This window comes from Salvia hispanica, chromosome 3, assembly GCF_023119035.1.
Source record: "Salvia hispanica cultivar TCC Black 2014 chromosome 3, UniMelb_Shisp_WGS_1.0, whole genome shotgun sequence".
Classification (NCBI taxonomy): Eukaryota; Viridiplantae; Streptophyta; class Magnoliopsida; order Lamiales; family Lamiaceae; genus Salvia; species Salvia hispanica.
Window position 1 is genome coordinate 22,734,147 of NC_062967.1, and position 20,855 is coordinate 22,755,001.

The 20,855-nt window shown below is 37.5% G+C and overlaps 2 protein-coding genes across 4 annotated transcripts; both read left to right on the plus strand.

Annotated features, from left to right (window-relative positions):
* The first annotated feature begins 879 nt into the window (after positions 1-879).
* Positions 880-7,695, plus strand: LOC125215511 (3-oxoacyl-[acyl-carrier-protein] synthase II, chloroplastic-like). Of its 3 annotated transcripts, none has more exons than XM_048116943.1 (14): positions 880-1,460; positions 1,895-1,972; positions 2,136-2,341; positions 2,416-2,619; positions 3,045-3,155; positions 3,248-3,343; positions 3,493-3,538; positions 3,619-3,698; positions 4,113-4,181; positions 4,285-4,369; positions 5,835-5,989; positions 6,079-6,159; positions 6,800-6,859; positions 7,086-7,695. In XM_048116943.1, the coding sequence occupies exons 1-14, from the start codon at positions 1,151-1,153 to the stop codon at positions 7,200-7,202; spliced, it is 1,698 nt and encodes a 565-aa protein (XP_047972900.1). In that variant the 5' UTR covers positions 880-1,150; the 3' UTR covers positions 7,203-7,695. The 3 variants fall into 3 exon arrangements, with proteins under 3 accessions (XP_047972900.1, XP_047972901.1, XP_047972902.1); XM_048116945.1 differs by lacking the exon at positions 880-1,460 and adding an exon at positions 1,767-1,776; XM_048116944.1 differs by lacking the exon at positions 1,895-1,972 and having other exon boundaries at positions 881-1,460.
* A 6,491-nt stretch (positions 7,696-14,186) lies between these two features.
* Positions 14,187-19,895, plus strand: LOC125216398 (respiratory burst oxidase homolog protein E). The gene is made up of 15 exons (XM_048118099.1): positions 14,187-14,276; positions 14,472-15,048; positions 15,127-15,286; positions 15,826-15,874; positions 16,083-16,196; positions 16,712-17,110; positions 17,287-17,670; positions 17,774-17,869; positions 18,001-18,116; positions 18,248-18,418; positions 18,491-18,647; positions 18,791-18,979; positions 19,050-19,178; positions 19,297-19,375; positions 19,449-19,895. The coding sequence occupies exons 2-15, from the start codon at positions 14,478-14,480 to the stop codon at positions 19,556-19,558; spliced, it is 2,724 nt and encodes a 907-aa protein (XP_047974056.1). The 5' UTR covers positions 14,187-14,276; positions 14,472-14,477; the 3' UTR covers positions 19,559-19,895.
* Positions 19,896-20,855: the final 960 nt, after the last annotated feature.

Sequence of the window (20,855 nt, forward strand, 5' to 3'; positions counted from 1 at the left end):
CTACTCGGTCTCATCATCAGAATCCGCCACTTCATCTTCACCCGTTGCATCGTCACCGCCAACGCCATCACCGTCACCACCACCGCCACCGCTCTGAGGTCCCGTCGCCGCCGCCGCCGTGTCCTCCCACCCCAACAACGACCTCAGCCTCACTATAAGGTCGTAGTACATCATCTTGGTAGTCGGGTCGGTCGACTTCTCATACAAGGCCAGAGTGTCCTTGAGTTCCTTTATCATCTGCACCGCTAGGGTGTTTTGCAACGCCGCTCGGGCCGATCCGGGGGGGGTGCAGACGGGCCCGCAGCAGAGTGTTGGGAGGCAGCGGCGGAGGTGGATCTAGCGGCTCGGATTGCGGATTTGTTGACCCAGGGGCGATGGACGCCGGGATAGTGACGGGGGGGCTCCTCCATGACCTCGTCGTTGAGGTCGAAGGTCCTTGAACCGCCGCTACTAGCTGCTGCAGTTGCCGCCCCTGCCCCGTCTTGTACGGCTTGGCCCGGAATCAGACGCGTTCTCGCAGATGGCTCTGAATTTTGGGGAGTCCCGCAGAACGAGGAATTCTGCCCAGTAGGTAAACTTCTTGCCTACTTGCACATTGAACAACTGCAGCGACAGGGACCCCGGTTTTGGGGTGTTTGTAGCCACGGCGCCGGCGATGGCGGACTCCACATCTGGGATGGAGGAGGGGTGGGAGATACATAGGTCAGCGATGTCTGAATTGGTTCTAGAAGTGCACAACGACATGATTGTTAAACTCCGCACCAACTTAAAGTCGAAGAAACCCTACGAAGTGTAGTTAATATTTTTACAATTAAAAGATATTTAATTTATAGGAATTAAAAATTTTAAAATAAAAACTAATATGAAGAATTTGGTCCCCTCCAGGCTCCATCTCTCTCCCTCTGCCTTCCCTCTCTGCTGCTAACGTCAGATTCAATCAATGAAAACCGCCCTCTCGTTTGTTTTCAATCCAACCTCACTCTACGTGCTACTCCATAAGAGAGACAGAAATTGACCTCAACCTCTTCTCCATAAATACAAACTAGCTACTGTATTGTATGCTTACTACAGATTGATACACCAGATAAATCATAAATATACAGCCATAGATTCCGCATAGAGCTCTAGTCTTGGCTGAGAGCGGATTTCGATGGCGGCGTCATCGGCGATGTGCTCTTGGCTAATGGCCGCATGCATGTGCGACAGAGAATCCGGCGTTTCTGCTATATCTACGACGTCGTCTAACTCACGCCGCCGCCCAATCAAATGCGCCGCCAACCGGCGCACCATGATTCTCGCCAAATGCGCGCCGCGCATTGGAAATCTCGTGAATTCCTCTCTCGCTTTAGAGCCCCGCCACCACTTGGATAAATCTCACGAATGTTTCTTCGGCTTCAAATCGAGGAATGTTTTAATGCAGCGCGGCCGCCGGAAATTACTCCGTTCCTCCGCCCATTCTGGTGCAGTGTTTTTGCTCATTATTATTTTGTCTTCGCGTCTGTATTGTGCGTTTTGCTTTCTGATTTTGTTAAGTGTTTGCTCATGTTTGGATTATTATTCTGATTTATTTGTGGTTCTCCATGGGTTTTATTAAATTTTGAGCTGATATACCTATTTTCCCCCAATTTATTTTCAATGGCCTAATCTCATTTCAATCACTTCTTAGTTTTTTACTTTAGCTTTGGACGGATAAACTGGAAGTTTTTATTATGTTTTTTCTCTATTATTTATTGCATACATCTGATATCAACTTCATTGCAGCTGGTGGCTCTCATTGTTGTGTAGTTGTTGCTCTAACCTCACTAATACAAGTAATGCTAACCTACTTTCTGTGTCTGAAGTGTAAATTTTTTTGTTTTGGTGGTGGTTGGTTGGTGCGGTTGGGTTCAATTAGGCTTGCCAATTTGCATGTTGTCGCCTTCTCGTTCTCATCCCAGCAATTCCAGCTTAGCTGAGAAATTGACAGCTATAGGTCAATGTGCAGTTCATCTTATTGCAGACATTTAATTTTATTCATTTTAATGTAGGACTCTGCTAAACACTTTCAGTAATTATGATCTTTCATAGTACTATCAGTAGATATATACATACATATACAAATATATTAATTTTTGTTATTTGCATGTGAAATACAGGAGAAACAAAAGCAGTAGCTGTAAGTCCGGCTATTGAAGTTTCACCCAGTAAAAAGCCTCCAATCAAGCAACGGCGAGTGGTCGTGACAGGTATGGGTGTGGAGACACCACTTGGTAGTGATCCAGATATCTTCTATAATAATCTTCTTGATGGAGTCAGTGGAATTAGTGAGATAGAGGCTTTTGATTGCTCGCAGTTTCCAACCGTATGTCTTGAGCATTATCTCATTTTCAACGCTTCAGGATAGTTAGATTTTGTTATTAAGGGTTTCAATTGCAGAGAATTGCTGGAGAAATCAAGTCATTCTCAACAGATGGCTGGGTTATACCTAAACTTTCAAAGAGAATGGATAAGTTCATGCTTTACATGCTGACAGCAGGCAAAAAGGCATTGGCTGATGGAGGAATTACAGAGGATCTCATGGATGAACTGAATAAAACAAAATGTGGTGTTCTAATTGGCTCTGCTATGGGTGGAATGCAAGTATGTTTATTTTTCCATTTGCTTAATATTGAATAAAGAAAGTGGCTGGGTATTAACTTTTGCTGGGCGCAAAGCTAGAAATATTACTAGAATTACTTTGCTTGCTTCTCATATTGGCTTTCTGGCTTTTCAGTTAAAATCCAATTTTCCGGTATCTGGTTCGCATGCCATTTCTTCTTGAGATGACAGATTGGAACCTTTTGTAAACTTTATTTTTCATCAAATGAAATTATAAAAATTAGAATGTCATATTTGGTCTGGCGGGGTATTTTTCTTGAGTTCTGCACCTTCAATAGCCGCTTTCAGTTTCACCATAATGATCTAGTACATGCTTAAGACTTGGAAGATACAATATTCTGTCCTATAGTTTTGGTCAAGATATTTACGGTTTGTCTCCACTCTCAATAGGTTTGGTATTTGTACAGGTTTTTTATGATGCAATTGAAGCATTGAGGATCTCATATAGGAAGATGAATCCATTCTGCGTTCCTTTTGCAACTACCAACATGGGTTCTGCTATGCTTGCCATGGATCTGGTTAAATAAATGCCTTCTTTTTTTTTACTGTGGTGGTTTGGAATTTGGATAATGCGTAACTCATGACATCATCTAGAACTTAATTAATACAGGGATGGATGGGTCCAAACTACTCAATATCTACTGCTTGTGCAACAAGTAACTTCTGCATACTAAATGCTGCTAACCACATCATCAGAGGTGAAGCTGTAAGTCAATTGGTTCCTCTTTCAAGATCCAGGCTAGTGGTTTCCGTTTATATGCACCAATTCTTTGGTGAACAGATGGGAATATTTCCTAAGATAGTGAATTCTATCTTTCTCCTAGCCTGATTCTGATATCTGTTGATATTTTTCAGGACATGATGCTTTGTGGTGGCTCAGATGCAGCAATTATACCAATAGGTGACTATCCTTTCTCTTGTTCACAAATTTCAAATTTGACCTTTTATTGTCTCAACTCTCAACTATAAACTCTGGTGCAGGCTTGGGAGGCTTTGTTGCATGCAGAGCATTATCACAACGAAATGGTGATCCAACTAGAGCCTCGCGCCCCTGGGATAGTGTAATGTTCTGTTCATTTTATCCGTATCATATGTGCATAAGTTTGATAGTAAACATCATCTAAAAATCAGGATCTTATGTTTCATTTTAATGTTAAAAACTTTCAAGCCTCCCCATGCTCATGTTGCTACATTTGCTGTACTTTTGATTACTCTATCTTCATTTCTTTGTAAGATAAATTTTAACTGCCTTGATAGTTGATGCCACTGTAGCTTTTTTGTAACAACTTATGTGTACTGGCATGGTCTTGTGGTAGTTGTATAATTATTACTTTGAGAGAACTTTGGTTTGACCAAATTTAATATTTCAATATTTATTATCTCAGTTCAACCAAGTGTTTAACTTGCAATCCTGCAGTATGCTGGTAGCAGAATAAGAGCTATTCAGTATTTAAATTATGTGTTATCTTTGACAGAGTCGTGATGGATTTGTTATGGGAGAAGGTGCCGGAGTACTGCTCTTGGAAGAACTTGAACATGCCAAGGTTTTTTAAAACTGTTACTCTTACAATATATGCCAGAAATTTTTGTGTTGGGTTGGTAATAATTTTCAGACAATTACATGTCAAACCATTAATGGATGAGCAGAGTAGAGGTGCAACTATCTATGCTGAGTTTCTCGGAGGAAGCTTCACTTCTGATGCTTATCACATGACAGAGCCTCACCCACAAGGTAGACCCCTTGATTTACTTTAAGTTAACCAAATTATTTTGTGAGAAGAGAAGTAAAGATTGCTTCAATTCAATGAGTAAGACTGTCATAGAAAGGGGGTGAACTGTGAACTCTCTTGGTAATTAGCTGCAATCTGTTGAAACGATTGACTGAATCCCTGAACAAAGTGCGCATAATAGCAACCATAAAGTCAATATTTTTTGTTTTAACTTTTCGTGCAAGATTTTCCTCATTTTCAACTACTTCCAGCATAAGTGAAGTATCCTTTTAAAACTAGGAGCTAATTTAGTAGTACTCCATAACAAGTTGTAAGAATTTCTTAATTTAATTCCTTTATAATGACATAATGGATTTGCCTGGAAAGTTCAATTCTGAGGTATTAAATATTGCAAATAATCATAACTTGCAGTAGTAATAATATAGACATTGCATATAAATTTGTCCTTGGAAGAGTTAATTGTATGTTTGTTGTAGGAGCTAAGGCATTATGAGTTTGATTGGAGTTTTTAAAGAATAAAGAAACACAAACATATACAAAGACCTATAACCAAAGCATTTTGAATTGTTTGGTTGCTTCTTAAGTTCCTATCATACCCATAGCGAAACTCTGGTTCTCTTTCTGGCCAATGTGTACCCAAATCTGTTCTTACAGTCTAGAGAAACAAGCTATACCGTCCCTTCAATGCTCCCTTAAGATTGCCAAAATGTACTACAAAAAACTTAAAAGAAGATGTTTGGATATGTGATCTTTGGTTAACTGCATTGCCACTTTGCTAGTTCTACGATTTGAGCAATTTCTATAGGGAGATCAAGTGACCAACACATTTTCGTTCACCAAATAACTAAATTACTGCAGTTCTAGTTATGGTTGATTGTCACCATGCTAATTTTATCAAGGAATATGCAGCCTGTAATTTCCACTATACTGTCTTAATTCTGTAGTTGTAATTGATTTTTCATTTATCCATAGGATATGCATGAGAAAATTTACTTTTATAAATTTTGACATGATATTTACATCAATAAAACTGTATGGCATATCCCTTCTCTGGCCACTTTCTGGAACTGATTTCTTAACTTTGGTCTGTTCCATATTTACTGCTCAGTCCATATTTGACCAATATAATATCAAAGATGATACATTGGGACCACCAAATGCAGCAATTAAATTATTTGTAATGATAATGCAGAAGCATTCCCTAACATCTTTGGGATGGATAATTACAAGATTTTCATCCAGTTTATTCCATTATCTGATGATTTGGAACAGTCTAGATATTGTGATAGTTATGTATTTGATGTATGCAGAACAGGCTTTACATATTGGTCCTAATAGTTATCTGATATTGAGCTGTTCTTATCAAGTTCAACTTCTGTAGTAAACAAATTAAAAGTAGTGTAGGCTTCTGAATATTTTAGTGTCTGCTGCCATGTGTTTTGACTTCCTGACCTTACCCACGAGCAGGAACTGGTGTCATTTTATGCTTAGAGAAGGCTTTGGCTCAATCAGGAGTATCTAAAGAAGATGTAAATTATATAAATGCACATGCGACTTCAACTCCAGCTGGTGATCTTAAGGAGTATCAGGCTCTTTTTCATTGTTTTGGCCAGAATCCAGAGGTCTCCTCATTAACTCAAACTCTTTTTCATCTACTGAGGATTATTTCTAGGTGTTTGTACAGATTGAGGCTAATCATAATTTATTTTAGTTGAAAGTGAACTCCACAAAATCCATGATCGGGCACCTACTAGGAGCAGCTGGTGCCGTTGAGGCTGTCGCAACCGTCCAGGTGCCTTAAATTTTTTATTTTTTTGAAGACGGTTCTGAATATTCAGCATAACTTTGATATATCCATTTGCAGTAATCCTCATAAAGATCTGTGCATAGAAAATTTTGACTTTGTGATGTCTTATTGATAATTGTTCAAGCAGTACTGTAGTAAGACTGTAGGAGTTATTGCTATTGTATATTTTTACAATTTTCTTTTCCTGACTGAACATCTCCTTTTACCAAGTGGGTGATTGGGTGGGACTTGGCTTTCTTAACATTATATGCGGGAACTGGATTTCCTAGAAATCTAAATCAAGAAATGCAGAAAAAAGGCTTTTTTTTCAAGGATTAAGGTGCTCAATTTATAACTTTGTAGTAGAAAGTGAGGAATTGAGTTTTTGCGTGGGATGAAGAATGACTTTGACTACCTCAGTTACCTCTTATAAATCATTTTTAGTACAAAGATTAACATCTTCACCTAAAAGGTTTTACTCTGTTGGGATGGAGAGCATCTGGATTCTAAGCTGATAAAACCACCACTTGCACTTACGTGATATTTAGTGATATTCCTTTGGATTTATTGGCCAACTGAATTCAAGTAGTCATGAACATCTGGAGTTATAATCCATTATTGAATTATAATCCTTGTTTTCTTATAGGCAATTCGAACTGGCTGGGTTCATCCAAATATCAATCTTGAAAATCCTGATGATGGTGTGGTATGAATTTTCTGTCCCTTATAAATTTTGTATGAGATCATTAATAGTATACTGTCGAACATTCCTGCACTGCAACCAGAAATTTATTTGACCATTTAATCAGATTAACCCAAGATTGTATATCTGCTTATTAATCTACGTAAATGAAATAGTCAATCCTTGTGATGTGTGTCAGTAGACAAGAATGCATCTCCTCATATGTTAACAAAGGCTACTCATGATCCAGGATGCACATGTGCTAGTGGGACCAACAAAAGAAAGACTCGACATTAAAGTGGCATTATCTAATTCGTTTGGATTTGGTGGTCATAACTCATCGATTTTGTTTGCTCCTTACAAGTAGAATTTTTTATGCTTGTATCGGGATGAGAATGATGCAAGAGGTACATGTCTCAAGATTTTACTAGGAAAAAGGTGCACAAGAAGACAACTCTTAAGGCATACCACATTTATTTTCAGTGATAAGCGAGGCACATTCCTTAGTAATTAGCATCTCTTTCGAGTCTGTTTCTTTCCTGAGATGAATATTCCTGTTAGAGGAGAGCAACCTTACTCTCTGTGCCAGATGAAAAGTTTAGGTCAATTCATTGGCAGAGGCAGTGTTGTGTTTTTTCGAATTATGTCAGTAGTTTGCCTTGCGACTGAGGGGATCATCTCTGCAGTGTTTTTGTTCAGCCTTTTTTTGTGCTAGAATGGGATTAAAGCCTATTCGAAAATTTGATTATTTCTGATACTTGTTTAGACCATTGGCAAAAACCTGAGCTGTGGTGTAACATAATGTTTTGATATTGATTTGCTTCAAATGTGTATAAGCTATGATATATTGTGAACTGAAATTAAGGTTTTTCGAATCTGGTATGGCTTATTATAAATAATGTATAAATAATGTACTTACAACACTTGATATTTGTTTGGTAAAATAGACGGTTTTTGACAAATCAAAAGCTTGAAATATTGCATATGTCGTGATACATGTAATACAAATCATAGTTATAATTAAATAGTTTCTAATGTATCATATGAACAATGGATTACATATTATAAATATTAATAATTTTTTTGTATATTTTATATACAAATGTATGCGACAAAATATGAAATTGAAGTATGATAAACAACTATGAAATGTTCAGATTTACCTAGGACAATCTCGCAATTTATTGTATTTTACATATTACGATAATACGATCAAGTAAAATTCTCATGTGATGAAAGGGATAAATATCTACTTATGTAATTTTGAGTATGAATTCGAAATTTTGAACAAAGTGCCATTAATAGGGTTATGATATTCCTATTTAGCATAGTATTCCAAATCACTTTAGTTTTGCGCTGCTGTATTTTAATTTTTGTAGAAACATCATCTCGAAGGTAACAATGTTACTCCTACTAACAATAACCACATCCTTTTATTCTGTAAACGATAACAATTTATGTAAAAAATGTGACATTAACCGCACGTTTTCCTTGAAAGTTTTTTATAAACTTGAAACTTTGGAAGAATGCATAAACGTTGCGAGACAATTGGATGAGTGTAAAACTCGCACGTACTATTTTTCAAACTAAATTTGCAACACGGAAGGGGTGATAGTAATGAGATTGCGACACTACAAAATATTTCTCAATAAAAAGAATAGTAAATTAACAACATGACAAGCATAACAATAATCAAAATAATGAGATAGGTTTTGTCTTTTGGTCCTGAAAGTGAACTTAGATCCATTAATCTCTGATAATAGTGTGTCTTATTAATTTCAGATTATATAAAATTCAAATCTAAGTATTATATATATAATAAAAATATACACCAAATTTTCAGTTCCTACCGTTTATAGTATTTAGGGATATTGACATCTACTATTATGAAACTTTCAAAATGTTGGGTTTTTCCCACGAACTTTATAATTGACAAACAATATCACGAACTTTACCCCGGGTTTGCTTTTTCCCACGAATGAAAAATCCATGTTATTTTAATAGATTGAAGAACAATTTTTGAGGATGTGCTTTAAGAAAAACTATATTCAAAGATTGAAAAATTTGAAGCTCTCAAAATTGTTGCCGAGAAATTATGAAAACAAATCCGTATAATAATATTATTTGTGGGAATTTTTTTATTTGTGGAAAAAAACAAACCCGAGGTAAAGTTCGTGATATTATTTGTCAATTTAAAATTCATGGAAAAAATTCAACTTTTTGAAAGTTTCATGATATTAGATGCCAATATCCCTTGTATTTATTAATGCAATAAATGGAATATTCACTTATAGTACTATTCAATTGTTTTTCCAGCCCATCTTTGTTAATTGAACAAATTAACAATACGAGGATTCAACTCTACTTACTCCAACAAACTTCAAATAATTTACAGGTGATAGATTTGACTAACAGTTAGCTACTCAACTTGTTTTTTTAAGAAAATTAAATAAAGCAAATTAAATCATAGATGCATGATTGTTGCAACTTTGCAACAAAATGAAATGCCCTCCCATAAAGAATTTTACAACACATATTTTCAATGATCTGTAAAGATGAAATTTTTCAGTTTTCAAATTTACATATTGAAACTATCAATATTATCTAAGACGGCAATGATTCGAATATTTTGATTATTTTTGTATTTTATTACTATGTATATTTTCTTTCTTGAATTTGATAGATTATTGAAGAATTTTTCATTGACTTTCATATCAAATTATCTCAAAAATAGAATGGAATCACAAGGTTGAGTCTTTGATTGGGAGTTTCAATAGTTTAGGTCTAATTGATTGTTTAATCTTTCAAGCCATCTATCAATGTTTACTAGTATCTTCTAGTCCCAAATCAGTCAGACAGACTCAATTTCTTTTAATATAAACATTGTGATTATTTAATTTTCCGTATGTTTGATGAATATAATAACTTAACAAAGTGCTCTAAATTGAGATAGCAAGAATAACAGTGTGACACTGTATGGCTGTGAATTACTCTGTCCGTCCTATAAGAATATATATTTTTAGTTGGATACAAATTTTAATATATAATTGGTAAAGTAAGAGATATATAAAAAAATTAATTAAAATATTAATAGTAGGGAATGAGTTCCACCCCATTAGAAAAAAAAAATTCAAAATTAAAAAGTGGATCATATTCTTATGGGACAGACTAAAAATGAAAGAATGTATATATGGAGTAATTGGCAAGCAACTCTCGAGAGAGAAGTGGGCTAAGTTGGGAGAAACAATCACCTTAGGGAAGAAGAGGTTCAAGAGAATTGACCAAATCAAGAATGAGAATAGAACGTTCAAGAAACTCAGAATGATTAAAATGGAATTGCTTAAGTTGTACAAAACCGTCTATAGAAACTCTTACGAGTGTACATCTTGATAGTAGTTTGCTGCCCAAAATCTCGAATGCACAAGCGTTACTACTTGACCAGAGGCCAACAATGGAGGAAATAAAAAGGGCACTAGGGGCATGTGTCATCAAGAAAGAGATCAACGACCTTGTCCTCAATTTTTTCGATATAGGGGTGTTGCCTTGATTCCTAAAGTTGAGGGTGCCGTTGACGTCATTGCTAAGATTTTGGTGAAAAGACTCGCCACAGTGATGCTAGTCCTGATTGGAGAAACACAAGCGACTTTATCAATAACACAAATTCTTGATGAAGCCTTGATCGCAAATGAAATGAAGAGGTTTGGTAGCTTTAAGAAGACTAATCACAAGGTATATTTCTCATTTACCTTCTCAAAAGCTAATTATACCTTCTTAAAAAGTAATGAACTCCAAGATAAGAAGGTAAATTGAAAGACAAGTAAAAATAACTAACTTTATACTTTTTGTGTCAAGAGGAGGTAAATATACATTCTCAAAATTAAAGAAGGTATAATACATTTTCAAATACCTCTTTCCTTGGAGAATAATTTTTTTATTAAAAAGAGGTAAATATGATAGTTATGTCTCTTTACCTCTCCATTTAGTACCTCTTTTCTTGGAGATGCTCTTATTGGCATGAGTTTCAGAAAGAAATGGACAGCCTGGATTATGCAGTGTATCCATATAGCCTCTGTCGATATTAGTCAATAGTTCACCCACATCTATGTTTCATCTACAGGGAGGATTGATACAAAGAGACTCACTGTAATGAGGTAGACATCATTCTCTAATAACAATACTCTAATTATTTTCTACCACTTTCATAGTTGCCAATTGTATATTATAAATATGTGATATCCTAAAACTTTTATTTTTATTAGACGAAAGAAATATAAATTTTTTCAGTTAAACTTTGGCGTTTGATTGACACATCCTCCTCTATGTTGATGTTGGCCTATTTTATTCATGCTTTCACGTTTAGTGACTTTATTCATGCTTTCACGTATTCCCAGTTAGACTGATCAGTCTAGGTAGAATCCTTTGTTTTCCATCCCAGTCAAGTAATTAATTCTTAATCCACTAGCAGTCAAACTCTTCCAAAATATCCTTACACGTGCTTATAATCTCATATCCTTGTGAGATTCGATCCTTACTTTCATGTGTTAATTAGACGTTTGTGGGTTAAGGTTTTGAAAACGCTTGGATTACGTGTTCAATATTGGCACGTGTATAGTACATCTACTTGATCAGTTCACGTATTTCTCATGCTCTTGCACGAATGTGGATAGGTATAGTGAGTCTACTTTATCAGTCGACGATATTTACAAGCACACAAAAGAACACAAGATCCTTTCAATAACTCTCCTCCTAATTATTAGGCCTTTTAAGGTGACGAAAAACCTATTTCTAATATGGTATGAGAGTAGGTCTAAGTCAGTGTGGATTTGGATTTCTTTCTGCATTCGTGGAAGTCTAATGTGCATTCCGGCCCATATATATAACAACTTATTGCAAATCTCTTAAATCTTATTTTACATCGAGTTGGTGATTAAGGCTTGCGTTGAGAGATCTCCATGATTTGGAGACGACTATTCTTTTCTTCTTTCTTGTGTTCCTACTAGTTTTCGTCTTGGACTGCAAAATTTTACACTAAAAATTCCTTCTCCAACAATGGTGCGATCTATCCTTTTTAGCCCCATAAAGACAATCATTTTCATCTTACGTGTTCATGGATGCGGTGGTGCCCATATTCTAGAGGAGTGAGCAAGTGCTGGCATTTAGCTTGAGCTACGATGATGAGAATGGAATGGGGATCAACATTTTTAAAATTTTGAATTAATTGTATTTTATTGTGCATGTGGGATTAATTGTGTTTGATTTTATTTTATTTTTATAAAAAATGCCCTCGCTTTTTTTTTTTTTAAATAAAAAACCGACGTCTACACACAGATTTATCGACTTTACAATTTCCCCGTGTCATTTGGCAGGAAATTAGCAGAATCAGGTTGTACTGAAAAAATTGAACAACCGTAAATTTTTTTTGATATTAATTCGCTAGTATTTTTTAAATTTATAGAAAATATCATAAAGTAGCTAAAATTCATGATTTTAATTGCTATTAAAGACTAATTTATAGCCTAGTCAGTGCTCCCTCCTCTCTATTAGTATTGGATTAGAGCACTCCCAATGGTTTGGGGATAAACTCCCTTATTTCTCCCTAACTCCTGCCACATCAGCGCCACATCAGCACCAAAATTTATCCCCAGTTTTTAGCCAACTTTTAGCCAACCTCTGCAATGGTTTCTCCCTTATTTCTCCCTTATTTCTCCCTAACTCAACATTTCATTTTTACATCATCACTAATTTAATTGTTTTATTTTTATATATAATAAAGCTAGCTTATTTAATTTATAAGATAAAACAAATAATAGTAATAAAGTTCGTTGTATTAAACACGGGTACACATTACAACGAAGAAAATTAAAAAAAAAAAAAAAGTACACGAATGGAAAAAAAAATCAAAAAAAAAAATTCAAAGAAAAAAAAATTCAAGGGCGGTGGGCGCGGTTTTTATTTGCCCACAATTCTTCGATGATATCGTGTTGTAGTGCTTGATGAGCCTCCTTCTGGTGTATGTCCATGAACGCCTGGAACCGTTCATGTTCGTTGTGCGGTACACCCTGGCGGGCGGACTCGGTTGAGACACCGTGACTCGATGATGCAACACTTGGGTCGTTGGTGACGTCGAGGACGCCTTCGTGTTCATCATCGATGATCATGTTATGCATGATGATGCACGCATACATGATATCGGCAATATCCCCCTGGTAGAAAAAGCGCGTCGGGCCCTTTACCAGTGCAAATCGCGATTGGAGCACCCCAAATCGCGATTACGAGACGATGAATCAAAACTCATTTAATAAAGATGGAGAGAAAAAAGATTGAAAATTTGTGGGAATGAAGTTTGTGGGTGATGAATGGAGGAAGAGGATGAAATATTTATAGGGGTGGAAATTAGAATATGACCGTTGAGGAAAAAAAAAAAAAAAAAATTGATCATCGCCGAAAAATCGCCGAACAGCTCCCCACAGTGGCCGGCGATGATCCGGCGATAGCCCGGCGTTAAAACGCCGCTTGGCGTAAAATCGGTAGGAATTTCGCCGAAAAATCGCCGAACTCCTCCCAATGGCCGGCGATAAGTCGGCGATATCCGGCAAAAAATCGCCGGATTTTCGCCGTCGCCATTGGGAGTGCTCTTATAGTTCTCTTTTTGGGCCGTTCTGTTAGAATTTGGTCATTTTATTTTAAGAAAAATACAACACATTTATGTTTGTTTTATTCTCTCTTTACTGTCTTGTCTCTTGTTTTATTATTTATTCTATTTTATTTTAACTCTACGTATTGCTTAATCTTTATGCCTAAAAGAAATATTAACACTAATAAAATAGAGAGTACAATATGTTAATTACCCTCATTTTATTCCCAACCAAACAATAGCTTGTTAGTACTCCCTAGTCTGTACTATCTAGTCTGTACTAGTTTAGAATTAGTCGCTTTCTCAAATTTACATAAATTAAGGGACAATTATATTATTTCAATTTAAAATGGTTAAAGTTGTTTTTTAATCATTATGACCATTTTTATCTTTGTTATATCAATTTGAATAATTTTATTTATTTAAAGAATTGGATAGTTTCAGTTTTATATATATATCAACTCAAAGTATATATACGAATAATGATCCTCATATACTTTGTAAAAAATGAAGTACTAGTACATTAAAAAAGTGAGGTTACGAAACTTAAAATCAAAGGTAGCTGGAAATATAGGACAAAAAATGGAGGTACAGGCTTATAAATAAAATAAAATGAGTTTGAATAAAGTTAAAATAAAAAAAAGATTAGAATAGTTAATTGATGGGGGTAGCTAAGGACAAAGACAGTAATAAAATGGAATTTGAAGAGAGTCATTTGGAGAAATTGGAAAGCTCCAACCACTCTGCTTAGGCACGACTGGGCACATACATGCGTTGAAATTTGTGTGCATTCCATTCGGTTGAGAGGTGCTCTCCTTATTTTAACATCTCATTCTCATCTCTCTCTCTTCCTCTTTCTTCTTCTTCTTCTTCTTCTTCTTCTTCGTAATCCCTAATTTTCACTCAGTAGCTGATGATGATGATGATCTCGATCATCGATGCGATGTAAATTCTGATCAATTCCTCATTCCGCATTATTCATCAATTTTTTTGATTGCTTAGTTATTTATGAGGACGCCGTCGTTCGGGAGCAGCAGCCGCTCCTTCGACGCGGCGGAATGCTCGCGCGAGCCGCCTCTCTTCGGCGGCGCAATGCTACCGGTCTACCTCAACGACCTCAGCCGCAACATCGCCGGCGAGGAGATGGTCGAGGTCACGCTCGAGCTCGACGACAACTCCGTCGTCCTCTGCAGCGTCGCCCCCGCCAATGCCTCCTCCTCCGCTGGCGACGACGACCAGGCCGGCGGATTCCTCGCGCGGAGCACGTCGGCGGCGTCGCGGCTGCGGCGGATGTTCTCGTGGCGGAGGACGCCGTCGGAGAGGACGTCCACGTCGGACGCCGCCGAGGACCAGCACCACCAGGCGGCGGTGGTGACGGCGCGTGAGATGATGAAGATGAAGGCGAAGATGATGCGGAACAAATCCACCGCGCAGAGAGCCCTCGGCGGCCTCCGATTCATCAGCCGCAGCACCGGCGGCGAATCTCACCCCGACATGCTCTGGAAGCTCGTCGAGGCCAGATTCGCCGTCCTCGCCGTCGACGGCCTGCTCTCCCGCCACGATTTCGGCGAATGCATAGGTAAATAAAATTCAAACAAAATTGAACACTCAATTGGCATCGATTTCGGAAATCCGATCCCTAATTGTTTGAAATTAGGGATGGGAGACTCGAAGGAGTTCGCGTTGGGGGTTTTCGACGCACTGGCGCGGCGGCGGAGGCTCAAAACCGGCAAAATCACCAAGGCGGAGCTCCATGATTTTTGGCTCCAAATTTCCGACGGCAGTTTCGACGCGCGCCTCCAAATTTTCTTTGATATGTTAGCATCAACAACCGCTCTTTTTTTACTTCTATTAATTTAAATATTCAATTCTCACCGTTGATTTGCCCCTGATTTATACTCCTAGAGATTGAACGGTCCGGATTAGTGCTTTAATTTTTGAGGTTTCTCTTTTCTATCACTTGCGTTTAGTTTAATTTTCTTGTTAGTCCAAAATGTCTAATCCTATTTTAGGTCACTCATCTTTCTTTGTTTTCTTGTCAAAACCACTTCTTTTCACTTTTCTTTTTAACATTTATTCCATTACTCTAAACACGTACCAAATCACTACCAAACATTAAAATTTCGGGAATATGAATTGATGAGTAATTTACTAAATCGACTTTTAGAATCGACAATCTTTGTCAGAATACTTCTACTAGATGATATGAACTGTTGCACACTTTTTCTCTCCTAAAATAAATTGGTTCGATTTTTTACTTTTTTTCAGATTTTGGAGATTAATTTCTATTTTAGGGCTTGTAGTTATAATCAGACTTTTGTCTATTGATGAAACATGATTTTGATTGTTGGCACAGGGCTGACATAAATGGAGATGGAAAAATCACTAGGGACGAAGTACAAGAGGTAAGAAATATAGGTAAAAAGTGTTATATATATACATCCTCAATTTTAAATTGTGTTATTTCTTTTAACTCATGTGTTTTTTCTGCTCACCTAATTCGAGATCGACAGCAATATTCTTGTGTTAATTTCTTTCTTTATTTAAAAAAAATGTTGGAGAAAGTCATGAAAATGCTAATATGAGTTTAATTTATGTTTTGACCTAAACCAGCTAATAATGCTGAGTGCTTCTGCAAATAAGCTGTCCAATTTCAAGGAACGTGCCAACGAATACGCCTCTTTAATAATGGAAGAGCTTGACCCTGAATGCCTCGGCTACATTGAGGTACCCATCATTGCCTTACTTCATAAAAATAATATTAATGTTTAGAATAATATGTTTACGAAATTAGCCACGTAAATCATAGTGGTTGCATAATCCATCGTTAGATAACGAAACCAGAGAAGAAAAGGCGATGACGCAATAAAAAGTCATTAACTTTTAATTAAGTCTATAATCAGTTGAAATGTACCCATCATTGCTATACTAACCTAATCAAAGTTAGTCTATACATTTGCCTTTTCAATTTGACACTTAATGATATTAACAATAATTTCACTTTGGGTCAACTGAATTTTATTAATATCACTTACCAGACAACATTCTACTCCTTAATTAAGATACAACTCACCCACCAACCCCCTAAAATAAGGAAAACAAAAAAAAAAAAAAACTTGCTTTCATCATAACTAGATATGTAGTCTACATTTATAATTAAAGAAGTAGATAAAATTTCTTATACTCTTTCGTCTAGGGCCCTATGTGGTGAGTCATCTCATGGGAAAAATGGTGTGTTTCAGTTATGGCAGTTGGAGACACTTCTCCTACAAAGGGACAACTACATGAACTACAGTAGGCCTTTGAGCACAACAAGTGTGGGATGGAGCCAGAATTTCAGCAGCGTGGTGATGAACAAGTTCTTGTCGGTGTTGCTGGATAACTGGCAAAGAGCCTTGCTTCTGCTGGTATGGGTTTGCGCCATGGCCGGGCTCTTCACGTGGAAGTTCCTCCAGTACCGGCAGAAGGCCGCGTTTCAGGTGATGGGCAATTGCCTCACCACAGCCAAAGGAGCCGCCGAGACGCTCAAGCTCAACATGGCCCTCATCCTCCTTCCAGTTTGCCGCAACATACTCACATGGCTGCGTTCCACCAGAGCAAGATTAGTTATTCCTTTCGACGACAACATTAATTTCCACAAGGTAGACACCCCGTCCTCAATATGTGTCTCACTTTGACCAGCACATGTTTTAGTAAATAAAGAGGAAAGTGGATAAAAAAAGTTAGTGAAATGAAGTATGACAATTATTAAGGGACGGAAGGAGTAGCATTTAAATAGATTAATCGGAAGATAAAACAAATGGGTGCTCATCTGCAGATAATTGCGTCGGCTATCGCGATTGCGGTGGTAGTCCATGCGGGAGTGCATATAACGTGCGATTTCCCCCGCATTGCTAGATCTTCTCCTGAGAGGTTCGCGCTTATTGCTCCCGATTTTAAGGATGGCCAGCCTACCTACAGCGGCCTCTTGAGAGGTGTCATCGGCACGACTGGGATCTCTATGGTGGTGCTGATGATGCTAGCCTTCACATTGGCCACACGGAGATTTAGGAGAAACGGAGTGAAGTTGCCTCCTCCGTTTAACAGAGTAACCGGGTTTAATGCATTCTGGTACTCGCACCACCTCCTCGGCCTCGTCTATGTCCTGCTTTTGATTCATGGCTCGTTCTTATTCCTCGTTCATCGCTGGTACCAAAAAACAGTAAGACTGGGATATGCATTTTTATAAATCACTTCACTCTAATATTGTTCTACAAAGACTATTTGTTAGCACTAATGTTATCATTTTGGTTTGCATGTAACAGACATGGATGTATATTTCAGTTCCGCTGATTCTTTACATAGCAGAGAGAAGTTTGAGAACCTGCAGATCAGAACATTATGCAGTTAGGATTCTCAAGGTAATCTCGATTGCAATATGACTCGTAAAATAAACAGTTGTGCAGAGTAACAAAATGACAACAGAGAAATGAAATAAATTATGAGCATGACAAAATAGAACATTTTACATGCTTGTTTTTGGACTTTATAGGTTTCTGTACTTCCAGGAGGTGTCTTCAGCTTGGTGATGACAAAACCGAACGGCTTCAAATATAAGAGCGGCCAATATATTTTCCTTCAGTGTCCGGCAATCTCCTCCTTCGAGTGGTGAGCACCACCATCACATATCATACACGTTTTCAGGGGCGGACACAAATTTTTTTTATTGTATGAATATAGTATATTCCTTTCAAAGTCGATCGTGATAAAATAATAATTATAGTATGATTTTTGTGCAGGCATCCGTTTTCGCTTACTTCAGCACCAGGTGACAATTATCTGAGCGTTCATATCCGGACAGTTGGTGATTGGACTAAAGAACTGAAGCGAGTGTTCACTGAGGATAATAGCTCGACGTGTGTGATTGGTCGTGCTAAATTTGGATCGATGGGAAACGTTGATCAAACAGGGTAAGCTTTTCTTGTTCATTTTATGTTTGAGTATTATTGAATGATCAAAACATTTAACCTAACCTGGTGCAGCCTGCCTAAATTGCTGGTTGATGGGCCTTATGGAGCACCCGCGCAGGAATACCAGAACTACGATGTGCTGCTGCTCGTTGGCCTGGGAATTGGCGCCACCCCTTTCATAAGCATCCTCAGGGATCTCTTGAACAATACCAGGCTTGAAGATCAAGTGGTACGCGAAGCGGATTTTAATTTTAATTTTATTCTAGCATTATTGATAGTCAGAAATATCTTATTTAAGCTCAACAAAATGTTTTTGGACTTGTAAGTTGCAACACTATTGATAAATATTAGTTTCCTGTTGATTTTTTTTAGGACTCTAACACGGAGGCCAGCCGGTCGGATGACAGCTCGAACAGCTTTGCCTCCTCGTACGACACATCTGGCGGGAGGAAGAAGTCGCAGAAGACGAGGAATGCGCATTTCTACTGGGTGACTAGGGAGCCTGGATCGTTTGAGTGGTTCAAGGGGGTGATGAGTGAGGTTGCGGAGATGGACCATAAGGTACTCCTCCTCCTCCTCCTCCTCCTCCTCCTCCTCCTTCTTAGTTATGTTAATGGTTGATATTTAACAGGGCCAAATCGAGATGCACAACTACCTAACAAGTGTGTATGAAGAGGGCGATGCACGGTCGACTCTCATCACGATGGTGCAGGCTCTCAACCACGCTAAACACGGAGTCGACATCCTATCCGGAACTCGAGTACTAATTTTTGTGTCCCCATGTTATTTTAAAATTAAAAATAATTTTACTATAACAAATCATAGTTTGTCTTATCTATTTTCTCTATTAAACGGCCCCTTATAATTTCACGTTGCAGGTTATAACACATTTTGCAAGGCCTAATTGGAGAGAGGTGTTCCACAAAGTAGCTGCGAAGCATCCATGTTCGACAGTTGGTAAATGCCTCGTCTCTCACTATTATCTTGTCTAACGAATCGAACGCCACCTAAACTGACTGGTGACGTGCAGGTGTATTCTACTGCGGTATGCCTATTTTAGCGAAGGAGCTGAAGAAGCTATCGCAAGAATTGAGTTACAAGACATCCACAAGGTTTGAGTTTCATAAGGAATACTTCTGAAGCAAAGAAGATATATCACGCGCGATTTGTAATTACTCATGTTCAACGGGGGCATATATATAAATATATACACATATACGCATACACGCATTATAAATTCATTTTTAAAAATGTAAATGAATCAAAGAAGTCATTATACGAATAGAATAGAGAAATTCCGATTATTGAAAAAGTAGAGATTTCTTTCGGAAGCAGGAACAATGGTGAAGCATTGGATGTATGCATAAAAAGAAATGTAAAAAATGTATTTTTCGTAGATTTATTTTGATCTCATGGAGCAGCAAACAATACATTAGACTAAATAAATTTAGTTTGCCTGGTTTTGTTGTGTAATAAATTAGCACGCATAAAACGATTATTGATTTATGGCATGTTTGTAAGGGTGATAACTCATCTAGGGATGCAAATTCATGAAAAAAAAAATGTTATAGATTTCCATCCCTAGATGAATTATCACTCCTACCAAACATGGCCTTAGAATATACGTATCTTGCAACCGTGACTACAAAAAAAAGTTCGCATTTTAGTAATGGAATGTGTGATAGACGAAATAGTCACTAATATTGCGACAACCTAACAAGGAGGTCATGGCGGATCCATAACTATGAATATCAATTGGGGCAATTTGCTCGGGTTTGAGCCAATTCTATTGGGATGTTGGGCTATTCGGTTACATACTATTCACGTGGGTTAATTCTATTTGTGTTCTAGGATACAATAGCCATTCCAAATTAATACTGGACTTTATTTAGCTTCCCAGTTTGGGAAAGACGCATGAGGATCATGCGTCTTCCGTTAATGAAACGCATCAGATTCATGCGTCTTAGGGAAAGACGCATGACCGTCATGCGTCTTTTAATTTTTTAATTTTTTTATTGAAAGACGCATGACCCTCATGCGTCTTTCCCTAAGACGCATAAGGGTCATGCGTCTCTATTTTGAACATAAATCGCGATAGACAGAGGCAGAATACCATTCTGCGAAAGATGAGAGAAAAAAAGGAGGCAGCGCGATTTTGAGCCAATTTCCGGCGATTTCGTTAATTTTGCCGGCGATTTCTTCCATCTTGTCGTTATATTTAGGTAAGTTTATCTCTTACTCTTAATTATTGAATAATATTGTTAGATTAGGTTGGTTTTCCCTGATTTATTAAATTAGGGTTCATAGGAAAAAAATTGTCCCTAATTTTTGTATTTGTTATATTTTCTTATGCAGAAATCATGCAAATATTTGTGAGTTTGTATTGGGGTGGTAAAATAGTTCAACTTCCACACTTGGGTATTTGTTATGATCCACC

What these genes read in the sequence shown, in the direction of transcription:
- LOC125216398 (XM_048118099.1), top strand. Translation starts at nt 14,478, where the DNA reads ATGAGGACGCCGTCGTTCGGGAGCAGCAGCCGCTCCTTCGACGCGGCG. An exon ending in CTCCAAATTTTCTTTGATAT is followed by an intron (nt 15,287 to 15,825) that starts GTTAGCATCAAC and finishes TTGTTGGCACAG; the next exon opens with GGCTGACATAAATGGAGATG. An exon ending in GCAATCTCCTCCTTCGAGTG is followed by an intron (nt 18,117 to 18,247) that starts GTGAGCACCACC and finishes ATTTTTGTGCAG; the next exon opens with GCATCCGTTTTCGCTTACTT.
- LOC125215511 (XM_048116943.1), top strand. Translation starts at nt 1,151, where the DNA reads ATGGCGGCGTCATCGGCGATGTGCTCTTGGCTAATGGCCGCATGCATG. An exon ending in CTGCTATGGGTGGAATGCAA is followed by an intron (nt 2,620 to 3,044) that starts GTATGTTTATTT and finishes GTATTTGTACAG; the next exon opens with GTTTTTTATGATGCAATTGA. An exon ending in GTTTTGGCCAGAATCCAGAG is followed by an intron (nt 5,990 to 6,078) that starts GTCTCCTCATTA and finishes AATTTATTTTAG; the next exon opens with TTGAAAGTGAACTCCACAAA.